This window comes from Canis lupus, chromosome 6 (assembly GCF_048164855.1).
Source record: "Canis lupus baileyi chromosome 6, mCanLup2.hap1, whole genome shotgun sequence".
Lineage (NCBI taxonomy): Eukaryota > Metazoa > Chordata > Mammalia > Carnivora > Canidae > Canis > Canis lupus.
Genome location: NC_132843.1, coordinates 35,990,527 through 36,010,172, shown reverse-complemented (window position 1 = coordinate 36,010,172; position 19,646 = coordinate 35,990,527). Strand labels below are relative to the sequence as shown.

At 45.0% G+C, this 19,646-nt stretch overlaps 1 protein-coding gene across 2 annotated transcripts in view; it reads right to left on the bottom strand.

Moving 5' to 3' along the window:
* Window positions 1-19,646, bottom strand: part of LOC140635212 (urea transporter 2-like) — a 470,205-nt gene that overhangs the window by 6,899 nt on the left and 443,660 nt on the right. For both annotated transcript variants that reach the window (XM_072829450.1, XM_072829451.1), the window contains 5 exons: window positions 15,527-15,707; window positions 14,345-14,534; window positions 9,890-10,018; window positions 5,469-5,661; window positions 888-1,035 (listed from right to left, as the gene is read on the bottom strand). In XM_072829450.1, coding sequence (XP_072685551.1) covers window positions 888-1,035; window positions 5,469-5,661; window positions 9,890-10,018; window positions 14,345-14,534; window positions 15,527-15,707 — 841 coding nt within the window. The remainder of the gene's footprint in view (window positions 1-887; window positions 1,036-5,468; window positions 5,662-9,889; window positions 10,019-14,344; window positions 14,535-15,526; window positions 15,708-19,646) is intronic.

Below are 19,646 nucleotides of genomic sequence, written 5' to 3'. Positions count from 1 at the left end.
ATTTCACACAGGGGTATGACTACTTCCAGGGTGAGGGGAGGTCAAGGCTTTGGGATTCTTGGCCTTCCCTACTCCTTTGGCCAAAGCAACTGCATTTTTAGCAAGAATGTTTTCATTTAAGAAAGGTCTGCTTCCAATGGTGGAGGAAAAGTATGTATGTGCACATGTAGAAACATGGAGATAGAGAAATAATATAGCAGGAGGGTGGGATGTGAACAGTGGGTGAATCAGGTGAAGAATGTATGGGTGCTTTGCATCCCATTTTTATTTTTGTAATTTTTTGGTAAGTTCGAAGTTATTTTCAAGTAATACAGGTCCTTGTATTGCTGCTGCTTTTAAGTTCTGCTTCCAAGATGTTTTTGAAAAATATTGAAATGAGCCAACAGGATCCTAGTCCCACATGCCTAACTCCAATTTCTGGCTCTACTGTCCCATGTACAGACATAAATGCATATACACACATATGCATACATGGAGAAATATTAAGGCATGTTTGTCAAATAGCAATACAAGTTTTGAGATTTTTTTTTTTTTTTTTTTTTTTTTTAGTTTACTTGAGATTTCAAAGTGCTGGATCGTTTATACCCCGTGGTTTGCTGTTCTCCTTCTCTGAATTACCCTTCCCTTTCTCCCATTGCTCAGCTCCCAGGGGCCCAGTTAGCAGGCCAATCAGGTCTTCAGTCCCTTGTGTCTCTCCATATATCCTGCTGCTGCAGTCTGCTCCCTTCGGAGACTCAAGAAAGGGAAAAATAAGTCCCTATCCTTGACAGTGTTCAAAAACATCAGTGAAGATAATAGGTCTAGAGTATTTGCCATGTGCAGTGGTGAAATGACCTCAGGAAAATTATTCCAAAGTCCTCCCTGCAGAGAGGGGGACTCTCTCCTACCTGCTAGCATCCCCACGATTGAGCCAATGGCTGCATGCAGGCAGATGAGTGGCGAGGAGATGAACAGGGCCACCAGGAACACACCGCCTGTCCAGGGATTGTCGCAGCCGTACACCTGGCCGACCCCGATGGGAATGGCTTGTAGCAGCTGCAAAGTCAACAGAATCCAGGTTACTGGAGCGTGGGCACATAATGCAAAGCCCAGGCCTTGGGGTCAGGACTGAGCCACTCCTGGTGGGGGTAATGGGCTGGAACGGGGGATGCCGGGACCCTCCAGTGTGTAAGAGAACTTGGGAGGAAGGACACCAGCTGGAACAAATCACTCCTCACTCCACCACCTAGCAGGCATCTGGCATCCCCCATGCAAAGCAGGGCAGGGCCCCCAACACAAGTGGTTCTGAGGGACACATGGCTTCTGCTGAGAGAGGAGAAGCTTTGAGGGGACCAGAGGATAACCTCTTCTCTAGACTGCCACTGGGGCTTTTGGGGCCCTAAGGTATTTCCATTAGACCTTCTAAAATCCTACAAGTATTCCAGGAATATTGGAAATATTTTAGGCCATTCTGATGACTGATTTAATCCAAGGTCACCCAGCTCATTGGTGGCAAAAGCCAGGCTAAAGCCTCAAAATTTGACCCTTCGTCTATAAGTGGTTGCTGTATATTCAGTGTTCCCTAGGGTATTTTGGGGCTCTGGGAAGGAGGAGGCACTTCCCTTGCTCAGGGAGCATTCAGCAGAAAGGTTAATGTGTGCAACAGTGGAACATAGAACAAAGCCAACATCCCTGAGCCTGAGAGCCATTTGGTGGTGGCATAATTGGAGATGGTTACTTTTGTGGCCAGATGGCCCTTTTCTGCTCAAGCTGAGCCATCCAGCTCTGATAGAAGAGGGGAAGGGGGAAAGGAGGGAGATTGGCGGGCCAGGGAGAGCACTGGCCTGGGAGCCGAGGGCTCCAGATTTCAGGGGGCTCTGCATGAGCTCATGGCTTGATGATGGGTATGTCACTTCCTCATGCTGGGCTCTGGTGTCCGCCTCTGTAACATAAGGAGGCTGCCCTAGCAGATGATCTTCTAGCTTTAAAATCCTGCAGTCTTTACTTCATTCCAAGGTCATGTGACCTCTTTGAGGGCAAGGCTCCTTTTTGTCTGGGTACATATTAGATGCTTAATAAGTATGTCTTGCTTAGCTCAGGGGTTTCCAAACTTTGCTGTACATTGAAATCACCTGGAGATCCTTAAAAAAAAATAAAATTGATGCCTGGTTTCTCCCCAGACATTGTGATTTAACTGGTATGCACCTGACCAGGGCCTCAGGAGATTCTAACATGCCATTGACTCTAGGGACCACTTGGTTAGTTATATGTGACCTACTGCAGATGTTGGGGGTTCATTGCACATTTTCCCTTGAGAGAAATTTTGTAATTTTTTAACAAACTGATTTAATTCCGGAGTCAGTGTGATCTCTTTAGAGAATAGTGTTTTGAGGAATTCCACAGAGCTTTTAAGCTTTGCCCATCCTTGTCTCTGGGTGAGTGGCCTTTTGATCACCAGGCACTATTTGGGCCTGAGCCTACGGCCTTCTGCCAGGAGTGACAGGGTGGGGTGCCTCTGATTTAAAGGAGCCCTAAGAAGGCTCGGTGTCAGTTCAGGGAACCCAGCTTCCATGTGGGGAACTGGCTAGACGACTACTCAGTAAATACTCCATGACTTCTCCAAGTCTCAGGAATGCAGGATGCTGAGGGGGTTCTTACTTCCCCTTTCCCCTCTGGGAACACAGGTTTGAAGTGCAAGCAGTTAAGAACGAGAGGAATGAGGGGCAAGCAGCCACGGAATGGAGTCTGTGTTCAGAAAGCAGCTTCTTTTGCTGGGATCCATATTTTAGCTTGGTGAACTGTGGCCCTGTGGCCACCTCCCTCCCTGCTACCTCCTTCCCGACACCCTGTGGGGAAGGTGTGAAGGGCAGTAGGGTGTGCATGGAAATTTACTGAGCCCCAGGCCCCTTCCTGCTCTCTATTCCAGACAGTTCTCCAGTAACAACAACAGGCCTGACAAATAAAAAGGAAGTCACTCCCACGGTTGGTTTAAAGAGAAGGAGATCAGAGGTGTGGGGATCTGCATGGTGGGGACGAGAAGGAGCCGAGTAGTGGCATGTCGGGGAGCTCAGACGGTGGGCTTGGGCTCCTGTGGATTTGCGTCCTGCCACTTTCTGTTTCTTTGTTTATTTATTTATTTTTTAAGATTTTATTTATTTATTCATGAGAGACACACAGAGAGAGGCAGAGACACAGGCAGAGGGAGAAGCAGTCTCCATGCAGGGAGCCCGATGTGGGACTCGATCCCGGGTCTCCAGGATCAGGCCCTGGGCTGAAGGTGGCGCTAAACCGCTGAGCCACCCGGGCTACCCTGTTTATTTTGAAGATGAACAAGAAGCATCTCTTGCCCGTGGCTATCTCCCTTCCGTATTCCCCTTGGTGCTGGACTGCACAGCCTCATAGTGGGGGTGGGTAGGGTCTCCGTGGGCCCTTCCCTCTGGCAGTGCCACATGCCCCTGCTGCTGTCACTTGGACCCTGCCCTGAGGGGACAGCAGGTCTGGGCCCCTAAGACAATATGCCTAACTGCCAGATGAGGATCCCTCTGGGTCCTAGCAGAGTTAGGGTTTTACCCCTGCTCCCACTGCTGTTTTCCACTTGAGAGGGTGGGCTTTCCCTTCAATGCAGGGCACTGTCTTTTCCATCCTCTTGGATTTAGGCCCTAACCCTGACTCTAATCCTACTCCTGCCTTGGGCCCCAGACAAACTTTAAAATGACAAAATCTTCAAAATTTTTGCAGCAGCATCTGCAGTAGGGGCAGGGAAGCCTTTCCTTTTCTGATGGTTTCAGAGCCGAGTGTGGCCAGCCCTGGAGGACCTGTGCTGCCTGCCTCGCCCTGGGAGTGGTGGCCCTGGAGCTCAGCACATGGCAGCAGGGTCATGCTGGGTATTTAAATATGTAGACAATGGGCTTCGCTGGGTAGTAGGGGCTCAGGAATCAGACTGCATAAACAGGATTAAGGACATAGGTTATGTCTACAAGCATTCAAAAGGCAATCCTGGAAACAATATTCTGAATTACTCTAAAAAGGTGAGCTAGAACCAATGGGTGAAAGATGGAGGGGGATGGATTTCTGAGGAAGGTAGAGAATACTCCAGCACTTAATAAAGAGACCCAGAGAGGAGGGGTGGACTGCACTGAGAAGCAGAGGGTTTTGCCTCCCTGTGGTTGCTCCCGGGAGGTGCCTGTCCTGCCTGGGACGAAGTGGGTAGCAGTCACAGCCTGGGCTCTGCATCAGGCCGCCTGGGTTTTATGCTCAGGCACACAAGCTGCAGTTGGACCCTGGTCAGCTAACCCTCTCTGTGCCTTAGTTTTGTCATTTGTGAACAGGGATAATGGTAAAAGTTAACAGCATTGGGCTATTATGAGGGTTGGTTAAACGATTTCAGAAGCCAAGGGCTTGGAACAGTGTCTGGTATGTCACAAGCTTGCCTTAGCGTGAGCTCTTGGCGATCTATGTTGTCCATTAACAAGGCCAAATGTTGCAATTCTATATATGTAATCTTATGTTAGATTTTTATTATATCACCTTATCTCTGGTGTCTAGACATCAGTAGAATAAATGAATATGTACGCTTATCATAGTTGGATATAAAGCAGAGTTTCTCAACTTCAGTATTATTGTCATTTGGGGCTGGATAATTCTTGTGACAGGGAGGGCTGTCTTGTGCATAGTAGGATATTTATCGGCATCCCTGGCTTCTACCTACTTGATCCCAGTAGCACCCCTCCCCTCAGTTAAGATGATTAAAAATATATCTGCAGACATTTGCCCTCTCAGGAGGACAAAATCACCCCTTCCTGAGAGCCACTGATACGGAAAGTACATTAAAACTCATCCCCATTTTCTACTGATGATATCTTTAAAATTCTAATTTTCTTTCCTTTTCTGTTTTTTTTTTTTTTTTTTAAGATTTTTAAATTTATTCATTGGAGACACAGAGAGAGAGAGGCAGAGACACAGGCAGAAGGAGAGGCATGCTCCTCTCTGGAAGCTCAATATGGGACTCAATTCTGGGACTCCAGGATCACGACCTGAGCCAAAGGTAGATGCTCAACCACTGAACCACCCAGGTGCCCCCAAATCCTAATTTTCAACACTTATTTTAGTGTCTTGCCTCTTCCCCCAACCATCCATCTTATTCTCCCTGAACCCCACCATTGTGTATTATCAATTTAGCACTTGTCTGTGAGCTTGTTTACTGTGTTTCCCTGTGTGGAGTGGACACTTCAAAAGGGCAGACAGCTTGTTGTCCTCTTACTCCCTTATTCCTAGTGTCTGATAAAGTTCCCGGCACATAACAGGTCTTCAATAAGGGTTTGGTAAAAGAACCTATGGAGGCGGCAGCAGCCCTTCCCTGTCCTATCCTCTCCCATGACGATCATCTGGTGGAGATGCACCTAGAGAAACAGGGAACCTAGGTAATCCACAGGCTGGTTATCAAGAAGGTGTGTGGTGGAAGCAAGGTCACCTGTCATTGGGGCACTTACCAAGGACATCTCCATCTCTGACCAGGTGATATTGGGCACTGAAGAAATGGGCTGCACGAGCGTCGTGGGGAAGAAGAGGTTGTAGTGGCCTGTGGCTGCCAGGTACAGGGTCACGGCTATGTTGAAGGGAAGTGTGAAGACCGGGAGGTCCCACCTACTGAAGATGGAATTCAAGGCACTGGAAAGAAGTGGGCTGAAGATAAGAGAGACAAAGGGTGAATCCATGCTCATCCTTAGGTCTACATTGTCTCTTTAGCTCTGGCCACAGTGCCACCCACTGTCCCCGTCTCCTTGGCATGGCCATTCCTGGCTCCTTGGAGACTCTAGTGGCCCATTTATCTGAGGCTGGGAATAAGGTGTTCAATTTAGGGGTGAATCTTTGAGAAACAAGTTTTTTAAAGTATTATAATTTGTTTCAAATAGTAAACTTTATAATTTAGATCTTTCCTTATTTCTTAAACCAAGAGAACGAAACAAAATGTCATCCTTAGAAAATATCATGCATTGCCTTTGAGATGTACAACATCATCAATATCATTGAGATGTACGTATCCTGGGCTATGATAACGTTTTGAAGTCTGGCCTTGTAGGAGGTGGCTGTTATGGCACAAATAGGTAATGTGTGGTCCTGGATTCAGCTGAAGTGCCTTGAGCAACTCTGGAAGTCATCACATGAAGATGGAGCCTTCAGTTGTTTGTGCCCTCTTTCTTCTTGGCGTCTTCCTTAGGAAGAGCATGCATTTTGGAGACAGATGGAGCTGGGTGCAAATCCTAATGCTTATACTAACAAGCTGAGTGAGCTACATCAGGTAATGACTCTCCTTGAACTTTAGTTTTCTTGAAGGTATTAGCCACTGCAGACACCTGACACCCTGCGTCTTCCACACCCGGTAAACTGCTAGACAAAACATGAAGTCACATGATCTGGTGGACTGGTCTACCTTGATGACCATGGGTGTCCAATGGGCATTTAAGACTGCCTGAAAAACTTACCACACAGCCCTGGCAGACTAACTCTCCAAATTGCTGAGACAACTATTTCACATTTCACTTTCTCCTCAAACCTTCACTAGCTGCTTCCCTTTAGTTGAGCACCTTGCTCGACTTCATTAAAAAGGATAGAAATGATGAGATGCAAGATGCCTAATTTTTCCCAATCATAAGCTCCACACACTCTAATGGCCCGGCTCCCACAAACTTTCTCTCTGCCTTTGTCATATAATGAAACTGTCCCTCCTTCTTTATTGGGCCAATTCTTTTTCTTGTACTTCAGGATCCAATCTGTCTCTAAGGCTTCACTCCTGCAGCCTCAGTCTCCCCTTTTCCCCTACATCATTCTTGTAAGTCTACAACAAGAACGTACACATTCTCCTCCTCTAACTCGATGTCCCCTTCAGCTAGTTTGCCCCATTTTTCTGCTCCCCTTCATAGCAATTACTCCTCAGGAGATGGGTATGCCCAATCTTTCCTACCCCTTTCTTTCCTGAACCTACTCCCATCTGGTGTGTGTTCTCCCCATACCACGAAGTGGCTCCTGTCCACTTCACCAATGACATTGATCTTGCCAAATCTATGGCCGTTCCCTGCTCCCTTCATTTGACAGCTGGATGCTCCAATGGGACTGACGTACTTTCTGTCTGGGTTATCAGCACACTGCCCTTTCTTAGCTTTTCTTCCCGCTTCTCCAGCCACTCCTTGTCATCTGTTCTTTGTGGTTCTTTCCTTCTTCGGCTAGGCATCTAACTATTGGAAGATCCTATGGCTCTGCCTTGGGTCTTCTCTTTCTTAATCTTCTTTTTCTGAGTGATATCCTTTAGTTAAATGGACAAAATATCTTCCATATGTTTCTATCCTCCAAGTCTTGAATGTATCACAAAGTTTTGGATGTTACTTTGTCAACATATCTCTTTGGAATTTAAAGACTAATAATTATGTCTGACAGAACTCTTGATTTGTGCCCTGTCTCCCACCACTAGCCTGTTTTTCTCTTAGTCTTGTCCATCAAACCAAGTGCTCAGGCAAACTACAGGAGTCTACTGGATTTTCTTTTCTCCCCACCCGCCCTGCACACCACAGCCTCCCAGCGAGTCTTGTTGCCTACACCTTCTTTAAAATATATTCCAAGCCCAACCACTTCTCACCACCTTCCTGTGTGTCTACACAGACCATTCTCATTTCTCTGTGAGTTCCAGACGATGCTTCCAGCATCCACTCTTGCTCCAGCTAAAATCCATTCTCCACATGGCAAGACAAGTGGTTTGTTTAAATGTAAACCCTATCCTATCACATCTTTGCCTAAAACCCTTTAGCTGCTTCTCATCACAGTTGTAATAAAATCAAAAAGCTTACTGGATCCTCAAAGCAAATGGAATCTAGGTCTCACTTACTTTTGCCCTCCTTTCCTGCCACTTCTCTTTGTTCACAGGGGGCAAGCCCCTCTCTGGTTTTATTTCCTGAACACAGACACTCCTTTGTTGGGGTCTGCACATGCCACTGCTTCTGCCTGCAGCATCCTGTACCAGATGTCCAGACAGCAGCTGCCCTTTATCATTTAGGTGAAAGCGTTAATGTGCCCTCTATGAAGTGGCCTTCCCTGACCACTCATGTCTGGAATCACCCTCTGTCCCCTCACCCTGTTTGCCTTTCCTCACAGTGCTTTTATCAAATCTTGACATGTTCTTTTTATTCAACTAGTTGGGGGGCATTATTTCTATCTTTGTCAAGAAGTACATAAACTCTAAGAGGATGGAGGCCATTTCTTGTTCACAAGAATAGTCCCTGCACATAGCAGGCACTCAGCTAATATTTGTTTGTTGGATAAACCTGGAAAATGGCATTCCTAATACCTACCTTACGGGTTTTAGGTTCTACATGAATAGATTAGCGAACACACTGAAACAGCAGCACAGAGTTGGATGCTGGATGGTTTTTTGTCTTTTAACCTGGGGAGTGGGGGTGGGGGTGGGGACACTAGAGACACACTGCCACCTATTGCAGCCTGGCCATGCAGCTTCTGGGAGGCTTCATCTGTGTTGTTGTAAACCACAGGGATGCAAATGAAGATAAGGTCTGCTACTCCTTACAAGGGAGCAGGTGGGGGGCACTGAGAAAAATCTCCACAGAAATGACTGCTACAGCTTCTGGTCCGAATGGTTTCATAAAGACAGAAACCCTAAGAAGAAACTTGAATTGCTCAGAATGCTCAACGTAGTAATTCATTTACAAGTACTCCTAAAAAATAATACAACAATACTTAAACTAAATTAAATTAACGGGTTTTATTTATTTATTTATTTATTTATTTATTTATTTATTTATTTTTTAAATTTTTATTTATTTATGATAGTCACACACACACACACACACACACACACACACACACACACAGAGAGGCAGCGACATAGGCAGAAGGAGAAGCAGGCTCCATGCACCAGGAGCCTGACGTGGGATTCGATCCCGGGTCTCCAGGATCGCGCCCTCGGCCAAAAGCAGGCGCTAAACCGCTGCGCCACCCAAGGATCCCAAGCTAACAGGTTTTAGAAACTCTAGAAACCGAAGAAAGATATGTTCTAAGGAGAGATGTTAAAAATGAGTCAGCATGTCTCGGAGCTGCAGGGCACGGTCTGGAGGACATGGGACACCTCAGGCTCCTGTCCTTTGGTACTGGGGCACAGGAGTGATAAAAGCCTCAGGCACCACAGACAGGCCACAGATGCAGGGTGAGCTAAGGCCTAGCATGCCCCTGGTCTCCACCAATATTTGTTTCCAAGACCCTTCCTCCTGACTTTTTTATTCCTTTGCAAAATGAGGTGACTGCACAGCAAGATCTTAACTGATGCTTCTTGTTCAAAGATTCTATGCTTTCACTACCGATAGTCTGCTCCAAGAGAGCTCCGATTCTGTCACAAACGAGTTTATAGCTTTATCACCTTGCTGAGGCCACGGTGTAGATGATTCCCACGTAGCCTGGAGTTTTATAGTTGCAGACTCTGGGTTCATCATCAAAAACTTTGTAAAAATACGATCTGGGGTTAAGTTACTTAACCTCTTCATGACTTGGTCTTCCCTTCTGTAAATTGGGGACAATTATAACCTGACCTGACTTAGCATTGTGCCTGGTTTGTAGGAAATACTCAATAAATGTTAGCCTTTATTATTAAAACTATAATTCAAGGAAGATTATTAGCACAATAAAAAAAACCTGTGCTCATTTCTGCTCTAAAGGGTCTCTCTTATTCCGAAATAAAAAAATGATCTGATCTGCTTTGTTGCAACCAAATTCATGGATTTTCACTGTGTCTTGTGGGACAAGCCAGCCTATGAAGCACTGGGCTCCAGGAGGGTTCACGTCTCTGTCAGGTGTAAGACACAACAACTTGGGGCCCTGTGGGTCTGTGAGCAGAAAGAATGAGGTGTCTTACCAGGTCATGGCTGTGAAGGTCACAGGAATCAGAAGCCACCAGTAATAGTCCAATTTCTCAGAGAACACAGCCACCAGCAGTCCCACCAGCATCCCGTTGTACCCATGGAGGCCAGAGGCGATGGCAGACCTGGGGTTGGGGGCAGTTACTTTGCATTTGAATTTGGTGGTGCTTATAGGGATTCCCCATCCTCCCCCCCCACCCAGTACTCCCAGAAAAAAGTCAGCTTACTCCTGAATGAATGTTGGGCAGTCACATAGCTGCCAGCACCTTCCTAGATACACCCCCTCCCCACAGACCTGATTACCCTGCCATTCTAGGATTAAGTCTCTTCACTGCTTCTGAGCTCTCCCCTTGGCTTCTCAGGGGGGTTTCAGATGGCTAAATATAGTGGGAGATCTAATAGAAATCTGAGCTATGACACTGGGGAAGGTGTGTGTGTGTGTGTGTGTGTGTGTGTGTGTGTGTAAGTGTGTAGGAGACAGGGAGGAGAGAGGAAGAGAAGAGGGAGGAGATCCCGCACTGCATGAGGCTGTAATTGTCACCTGGCCTCTCCTGGAGGACAATGCATCCCTAAGTGGATGTGCAGGTGCCTCTCCCCATGGCAGGGCAGGCAGGGCCCTGGAGGTTGGAGAATCCAAGCCTGAGTCTATCCTTTCTTTTCATCTCATCTGGGAAGTCTACATGCACCTAAACTTCCCTCCCTGATGCTGATAAACACTGCCCTTGCCCATAGCTCTGCTGGCTGGGGGAATGGGGAGTGGGGCGAGGGATGGACTGGGCCAGGCCCTGAAGACCCCTGCCTGAGCTTGAGCTCTGTGTGCGGCACTCTGTCCCCCTGTCCCTGACTCGAAGTTGCCTGGGCTGCAGCTCGTCTGTCTGACATCAGTGTGACCACAGGCAATGTCTGTTGTGGAATGCACATGTGCCAATGTTAGAGCTCCTCCCCCACTCACTGTCTGCATCCAGTGGAGGCCATGGCTGAGGTCTGGAACGAGGGGAGCTCTCAGCTCTGGAGGGGCCAGGAGATGGGCTCAGCTAGACTGGGGGGAATGGGGAGTCTCTGGACAGTCACCGAAAAAGCTGAACATGAGACACTTGTGGGAGACACTTGTATGGGCCTCTGGACAGTATGTGGGGGGTGCTGCTCCCGAGGCCAGGATCATATGGGGCAGCTGGAGATAGGCAGGGGGCTGGCGGGCAAGACCCTTGGGGTCCAGAACGTCCTCAGGACTAGATAATCTCTCTGTAAATAAGAAACCCATGTTTGGGAAAACAATTATTTTTAAGTGTGTTTGCAGTTTAGCTGTATTTTCCCATTTCTGGTCAGCATTAGTAGCATTTAGTACTTTTTTGGTTTTAAGACTGACTGCTTCAGGCAAACTGAGAAAAGCCCACTAGGGGCTGTCCTGTAGCCCTAGGGGCAAGGTGTAGTGGGAACAGTAGGAATTAAACAAGGGAGCACAGGGGAGACAAAATTAGGGCGACATCCATAGCTGCCCCTCCCTGGGGAAGTTCACTCCCAGAACACTTCTCTACTCACCCTTTAGAGGCCTATTGGCTTGGCTGTCAAAATGAAACCCATGACCTTACGTCCCCCTCTGACTATCAAGGATATAAAATTAGGTTTAACCCTGGTGCCAAGAAGGTGTTGGCGAGGACTACATCCCATCAGGACGGTGCAGCAGTAGTGTCGCTGACCTGAAGCTCCTCTCTGGGAAGTGGCCTCTGGGCCAGTGGGGGCAAGGTAGCAGGGATAAGGGGAGACATAGGGCTGGTGGAGGAGGCAACGGGGAATAAGACTGGTGGACAGGAAAGAGGGGTGGTCAGGGGGATGGGGGTTGGAGAGTAGGGGTGGTGGGGAGGGATGGTAGAGGTTGTTGATGAGAACATGTGGCCGTGTCCATGCTTTGTTGGGGACAGTGGTGACATCAGGATTCCCTGGAAAGATGTGTGCGTGGATGCTGTAGGGCTCCTAGAGCTTTGAAAGTATGGTGTCAGACACGGTCTTGGCCTATCAGCAATGAAGCTGGAATCTTTTCGAGTCACTGTAGTAGCATGTGGAGCATTCAGAATGGACTTCCCGTCCCGAACATGCTTAGAACATTGTCTGGGAGAGAAGACTCAGAAAACTATTGGAGAACTGTCCCATAGAGTTATTGAGATATGTTCTGCAGTTATCCAGTGAGAAAGGAGGGTTCAGAGAGCCCTGGGGTAAATCAGGGGTGGCTCCCTGGAGGAGGAGAGATTTGAAACAATGGATTAGATAGAGGCAAAAGTGCTCGATCGGGAAGAGTGCGATACTGAATGGGAGATATGTTGGGGCCCATCAGAGAGAGCTTTGGAAGCCAAACAGGCCCATTCTTGTCTTAGCAAAGATGTTTGGGAGGACTTGGCAGGCATGGTTTGTGTCTCCGCTGTAATTTTGATGTCCGTGAAGCAGCTCTCTGAACGGCCTGGCAAGTTTTCCAGTTGATCATAATTGGGAGGAAAGTCAGAGATTCAGACAGTCAGTGCAGGAAGAGACTCTGGCTCCTCGAAGGTGAGCCAGTAAGTCACAAATCTCACAGATGAGGACGATGGGGCTAGGAGGGGCTGCCCATGAGAAGTAGGAATAGGGAACCTAGTGGTTGAAAGAGAGACACAAAATCCTGGCTGGTGCCTGTTTTTTCTGTCACTGCACTCCAAAGAATTTGGTCTCTCAGTCATCCAATTTGGATTGGCCTCCCGGGTTGCTAGACTTGGAGTGGTCCCCCAAGGCCACCTGAGAGATGAATGAAAGGCTTCTCAGGGGAGACAAGCTGACTCACAAATTTGCCTTGGTGGCATCTGGAATGTCAGGTGGGCCTGGAGGAGGTGTGATGTTGGTTTCAACACCATTAACTCTGATTACTCCCCATTCCCTGGGTTCACCAGGGTGCCTCTGGCCTTGCTGTTCATGGTGTCTATGTGACACGGAGAGTGTGACCTCAACCTAGGAGATGCAGGCCAAGTGTCCCGGCCCGAGCCCTGCTTCCCACTGACTGTGGCACCTTAGGTGAACACCTTGCCCTCCACAGTCTCTTTCTCTCACTTGGGAAGTGTGGATCCTCCTACCTTCACTGTCTGCCTTGGGAAGTGGCGGTGAGAATCACATGTAACAAGGCATGACAGTGCTTTTCAATCTTTTTCACAGTGACCCACAGAGGGAATATATTTGATAGCACGACCCAGTTCTCTCTTTCTCTCTACATATACACCTCCCCCACATACACAACACATCCCAACATTAATGAAACAAAAATTTCACAGAATATCTACTACATACGGATTACTCTAATCTGTTTTATTTTATCCTAGTATTTTGATTTAAAAAAATACTGCTGACAATTAATTTGTGATCCACAAATGGATCAGAATCCCCTCCCCCCAAAGAATATAAAAAATAGTGAAAGGGAATAAAGGGGAGAGGAGAAAAAATGAGTGGGAAATATTAGAAAGGGAGACAGAACATGAGAGACTCCTAACTCTGGGAAACGAACAAGGGGTGGTGGAAAGGGAGGTGGGCAGGGAGTGGGGGTGACTGGGTGACGGGCACTGAGGGGGGCACTTGATGGCATGAGCACAGGTTTTATGCTATATGTTGGCAAATTGAACTCCAATAAAAAAAATATGTAAAAAAAAAGAATCCCCCCCAAATTGAAAAACACTAAAAATATGGGCATTCCCAAACTTCTCTGATGATCAGAAGCATCCAGAAGGATCTTGTTAAAAACATCCCCTCCCTGGCCCACTGAATGGGACTGTCGCAGGGAATAGAAGGGGTTGGCCTGAAGAAGACATGTTTCTTAACAGTCAGCCCAGATGATTCTAGCCATCAGGAAAGTTTGAGAACTGTTGGAACAGTGTCGGGCAAAGTCTATGGAAACGGTCAAGTTACATAAAATACTACTTGTTGTTGTTCCTGGACTCTGCAGCCCCTCCTCTAGCTGCCTCCTGCCTCTGCACCATCCTTCCTCTTGTCCTTTCCTCCTCTCTTCCACATCCCATGTTTCCAGCTCAAAGGCTGCCTCCTCTCATCCCCTTCCACCCTCAGAGATGTCTGTCTTTTCTGAGCTTTCTGGTACATACTGTCTCATGTTATTCTGAGATATTTCTTGCCAGTTCCTCATCTTCCCTCAACTAGATGGTAGGCTCCATGAGGGAAGAACCGCTTAAGTGTTCCTCTGCACCTGCCTCCCAGGGAGGGTTTCTAGAAGGATCTACAGTTCAAAGGAGCCCAGTGCTGTCACTTGCTGTGAGCAAAGGAGTAGTTTAATTCTGTTTGATTCTGTAGAGGCCTCCAGTGACCTGTTGAAAGTTGATCTTCAGGAGACTTTGGGCAGGCTGGTAGGATAAGGTTGGCTGACTACTCAAGTAAACACTTCTCTACCTGTCTACCTTAAGACCCCACGACCACCAATGACAGGGACCCACCTGTCCTGGTTCAGGGCGAGGGCAGTTAAGGTTGAGACCACTGCCCCTAGGCCCCCAGCAATTGTCCACCAGGGATTCTGGATCAGGAGCCCTATGAAGATGATGAGTCCACTGAGAGGGTTGTTGACAAACATCACCTGAGCAGTTCCCCTCAGGACCCAGTCTGTGAACTGCATGGCCAGGGGCTTATCTGAAAGAGATAGGCAGAAGTATCAGCAGGGGGCAGCCGGTACTTCTCTGCTGGACCACTGGTTGGCATGGCAACCAAGGCAAACAGGGATGCAGAAGCCAGGACATTTGTCTCATTTGGCCTGCCACCCCCCCCCCCCCCAGCCTGAGTTTCTGAGTGGCCAGGCAATCAGTCCACAGTGGGTGTGTTTTTGCCATACAGACTGAGGCACCGTGCTGAGACCAATTTAACGCCGTTCCAGCCATCAGCTTGGTTGGCACGGAAGCCTCAGGAGCATTCCAAAGGAAATTTATTGGTCCAAGGGAAAGGATGAGGAGGGAAGGAAACTCTCTTTTCGTGTTGCAGTGTATGACTCAGTTGAAAGCTGGTATCTGAGCAGCAAAGACAGTAGTCTAGAGAAAAGACGTTGCAAAAGAAATGATATTAGTCCAGCTGTGGAATCAGTATTGAATTAGGATGTGGAGGAAGCCAGGTCTAGAAGAGAGGACATACATTCTGCCTCAGTCTCTGGCTTGGTTTCTAGGACAGCCTACAGGTGTGGGTAGGGAGGGTAGGGGTGTTTGTTGCAGTATTTAATTGAGGGAAACTAGGAGAAGAAGGACATTGAAAGGAGAGAATGAACGCTAGAGCATGAGGGAGGGTGAGGTCAATATTTTCTTGGCACATAATAAGTGGCTGTGGAACCAGGGAAGGAACAGCCATTGGGAAATGGCTCATACGTTGCTAAAGTGGTCGTACTGTACCTACTCCATGTAGGGGCAAAGAATTAGTTCAAAGAACTAAAATCAGTGAAGTGTATTTAATTCTGAAACCATGGGAATTCCAAGTCATTAGGGTACATTCGATCCACCCACAGCCAACTCAGGGTGAGAGCACTCCAGCTGAGAGTCTTCTCCATGAGTGAGCAAAGGAGCAGCATCCTCCACCCAGGCCCAAGGGGGGTGCTGTCTCCCAGGCCAGCCTGGCTGCTTCTTCCTGGGGCATCTGTTTACCTTTCAGCCAGTTCCTGCACTCCTTCATCTCCCCTGTGAGGTAGCCCACTGCTTGGAAGAGGCTGATGCCCCCCATGCCTGCAGAGCCCCGATGGGCTGCCCCGCTTTCTCTCCTTTTACTCCTTTCACTGGGCTTTTCCATTTTTACAATATGGCTGTCTTCATTGGATGACCGGAGATCCTTTTAAGAGAAACCATGACAAACTATCAGATAATACAGCTTTTTGAGGGCAGGGGTATTTGGGGATATGGAAGCTTGTCAGGTGTTCTGATAAAGATAAATGATCCTAAGACACCTGTCCACTCTCTATTGCTGTCCAGAGTGCTGCACGCAGGCCAGCTCTTCCAGGATTGTGTACGTTATTTTTTCCAGACTAATGTTGGGAAATGAATAAAATAAATAGAATTGCAAAGAAAACAGTTACTTTATATAGTATATATACTTTATATACTTTTTAAAAAGTATATATATATATATATATATATATATATATATATATATATGCAAAAGTATATATATATATACTTTTTAGCTTGTGATAGACATACAGGTATGGCCAATCCAATAACTATTATAATTTCAAAGTAACAATGAGTGAATATGTGAGGCCTTCTCACCCCAACTCAGGGCAACCTTACAGGGCCACCTGAGATCCAAATCTCACCATAGGATTGCCTGGGGCCTTTATCGCCCAACTCTTCCTTTATAGCCCAACTTCTCCTTCTGCCTAATCCTGCTGCCCTTCCTCCTCTACAAGTATTGACCCCAAAGGCACATCCCAGTAGAGTTCCTACATGCAAATCTCTACCTCAAAGTCAGCCTCTAGGGGAACCCAACCTGTGACAATGGCCACAATCTCAGGTAATACTGATAGAGCTGTTGTTTATTTGCTATGTTTATAATTCAAATAAGTGCTTAAGTTCACTGGAAGTTAGTGAAATACAGATAAATTATTCTCCCCATCCAAGCTCAAACCCCCTCAATTCTATTTGCGGACCCCTTGGTCAGGAGTACTTGTTCTAAAACTACACTATCCTATAGCATAGCCAATAGGACATATCACTATTGAGCTCTTAAAATGTGGCTAATCTGAATCAAGATGGTCTCTAAGTGGATTTTGAAGACTTAGTATGAAAAGAGAATGTGTAAAATATCTCAATGATACTTTATACTGATTATATGATAAAATAACAATATTATATATATCCATATATATTAGGCTAAATAAAATATAGTATTAAATTAATTTTACCTTCTTTTTACTTTAAAAAATGTGGTTAATAGACATTTAAATATACATATGTGGCTCACATTATATTTCTATTATACACTGATGGTCTATAGTCCTCCTTATATTAAGATTTCAGTGTCTGGAGGATACTAGTGGAAGTGATAGAGTAAGGATCTCCACAAATTCTCCTTCATAAAGGCAATATAATTGGCCCAGGGCGCGATCCTGGAGACCCGGGATGGAATCCCACATCAGGCTCCCGGTGCATGGAGCCTGCTTCTCCCTCTGCCTGTGTCTCTGCCTCTCTCTCTCTCTCTCTGTGACTATCATAAATAAATAAATAAAAATTAAAAAAAAAAAGAAAGTCAAAGGTTTAAAAAAAAAATAAAGGCAATATAAATTCTTTTCTAGTGCACATGGAACCTTCTCCAATACACAGCATATGTTAGGCCATAAGATAAGTAAAATATTTTTACTGGTAAAAAAGTATCAGTAAAGTTAAAGGCATTGAAATAATACAAAGTATGTTCTCTCTTGTTTTAAAGATTTTATTTTTTGTAATCTCTGTGCCCAATGTGAGGCTTGAACCCACAACCTCAAGATCAAGGGTTGTACACTCTACCAACTGAGCCAGCCAGGTGCCTCCAAAGTATGTTCTCTGACCATGATGGTGTGAATTTAGAAATCAAAAGCAAAAGGAAATTTGGGAGATAATGTGGCAATTAAACAACATGCTCCTAAATAATCAATGGATCACAGAGGCAAACAGAAGAGAAATTAGAAAAATACTTTGAGATGAATGAAAAAAAAAAACCCCACAACATACTAAAACTTATGGGATACAGCTAAATCAGTGTTTGAAGGAAATTGTAGGTATGAAGACCTTTGTGAAAAAAATGAAATATCCTGTGTCAACAACCTAACATTTCACATTAAGAAACTAGAAAAAAAACAATGGACTAAACCCAAAGCAAGTAGAAGGAAGGAAATAATAAATATTATCATGAAAATAAATGAAATAGAGAAGAAAAAATATAGAAAATCCATGAAACTAAAAGACGGTTAATTGCAGTTGTCAAAATTGACCAACCTTTAGCTAGACTGACCAAGGAAGAAAGAGAAGATGGAAATTACCAGAATCAGAAATGAAAGAGGAGACATTAATATCAACCTTCAAGAAATAAAAAGGGTTATAAGGAAATGGATTCTAAAGAAATGAATAATTGTATGTTAACAGATCAGTTAACCTAGATGAACTGGATACATTCTTAGACAGGTACCATACAATCAAGCCTACTCAAGAAGAAACAGAAAATCTGAACTGACTTATAATCAAGGAAATGACTGAATTAGTAGAACAAAAACAAAAACAACAAATAAAACATTTCCTACAAAGAAAATCCCAAATTAAGTTGGCTTCACTTGCACATTCTGCCAAATCTTTAAAGAATTAATAACATTTTTCAAAGCCTAGAAGAGAAGGCAACACTTTCTAATACATTCTATGAGACTAGTATTACCCTAACACCACAGCCAGACAAAGACATCACAAGAAAGAAAATCACAGATCAATCTGCTTTGTAAATATAGGTGCAAAATTTCTTGACAAAATACTAACAAGCCAGATTCAGTAACATATAAAAAGAATTATATGGCCAAGTGGGATTTATTCTCAGAATTCAAGACTGTTTCAACACACAAAAAAACTATAATTATTAATATTAACCTAATGAAAGAAAAAACCCCACAAGATTATCTCAATAGACACAGAAAAATCCCTTGAAAAATTCAACAATCTTTCCTGATAAAAACTTTTAACAAACTAGGGACAGAAAGGAAATTCCTCAACTTAATAAAGGGTATCTATTAAAAACCCCAGCTACTATGATAGGTAATGGTGAAAGATGGGATGTTTTCCCTTTAAGATCAGGAACTAGACAAGGATGTTGGTTCTCTTGTCACTTCTATTCAACATTGTACTGCAAGTTCTAGCCTGAGCAACTAGGTAAGAAAAACAAACAAACAAAAGGAACCCAGATTGGAAAGAAAGAATTTAAACTATCTCCATTTGCAGATGGCACATTCTGTTATATGGAAACTTCTTTTTTTTTTTTAAATATTTATTTATTTATTATTTATGATAGACATAGAGAGAGAGAGAGAGTGGCAGAGACACAGGAGGAGGGAGAAGCAGGCTCCATGCTGAGAGCCTGACATGGGACTCGATCCCGGGACTCCGGGATCGCACCCTGGGCCAAAGGCAGGCGCTAAACCACTGAGCCACCCAGGGATACCCTATGGAAAATTCTAAAAAATCTATTTAAAAATTCAAAAAACCCCATTAAAGTTAGTGAAGAAATTCAGCAAGTTTCCTGGGTAGAAGATCGATGTACAAAAATCAATTTTATTTGTATGCCTGGGCAATGAACAATCCAAAAATATAAAGAAGAAAACGATTCTATGATAGTATGAAAAATAATAAAATATTTTGGAATGAATTTAACATAAAAGGCTTTGCGTACTAAACTAAAGGTTTTGTACAAGTGTTCTTATACTAGCAACTACAAAACAGCAAAAGGAATTAAAGACCTAAATAAATGGAAATGTATCCTATGTCCATGGATTGGAAGACTTGTTAAAATGGCAATACTCAAGTTCATCTACAGATTTACTACAATCCTTATCAAGATCCCAATTACCTTTTTTTATTTCCTTGCAGAAATTGAAAGTTGGATCCTAAAAGTAATATAGAAATTCAAGGGTCTCAGAATAGATAAAACGATCTTAAAAAGGAAGAACAAAGTTGGAAGACTCATACTCTTCATTTCAAAACTTACTACAAAGCTACAGTAATCAAGATGGCATGCTACTTACTAGCATAAGGATAG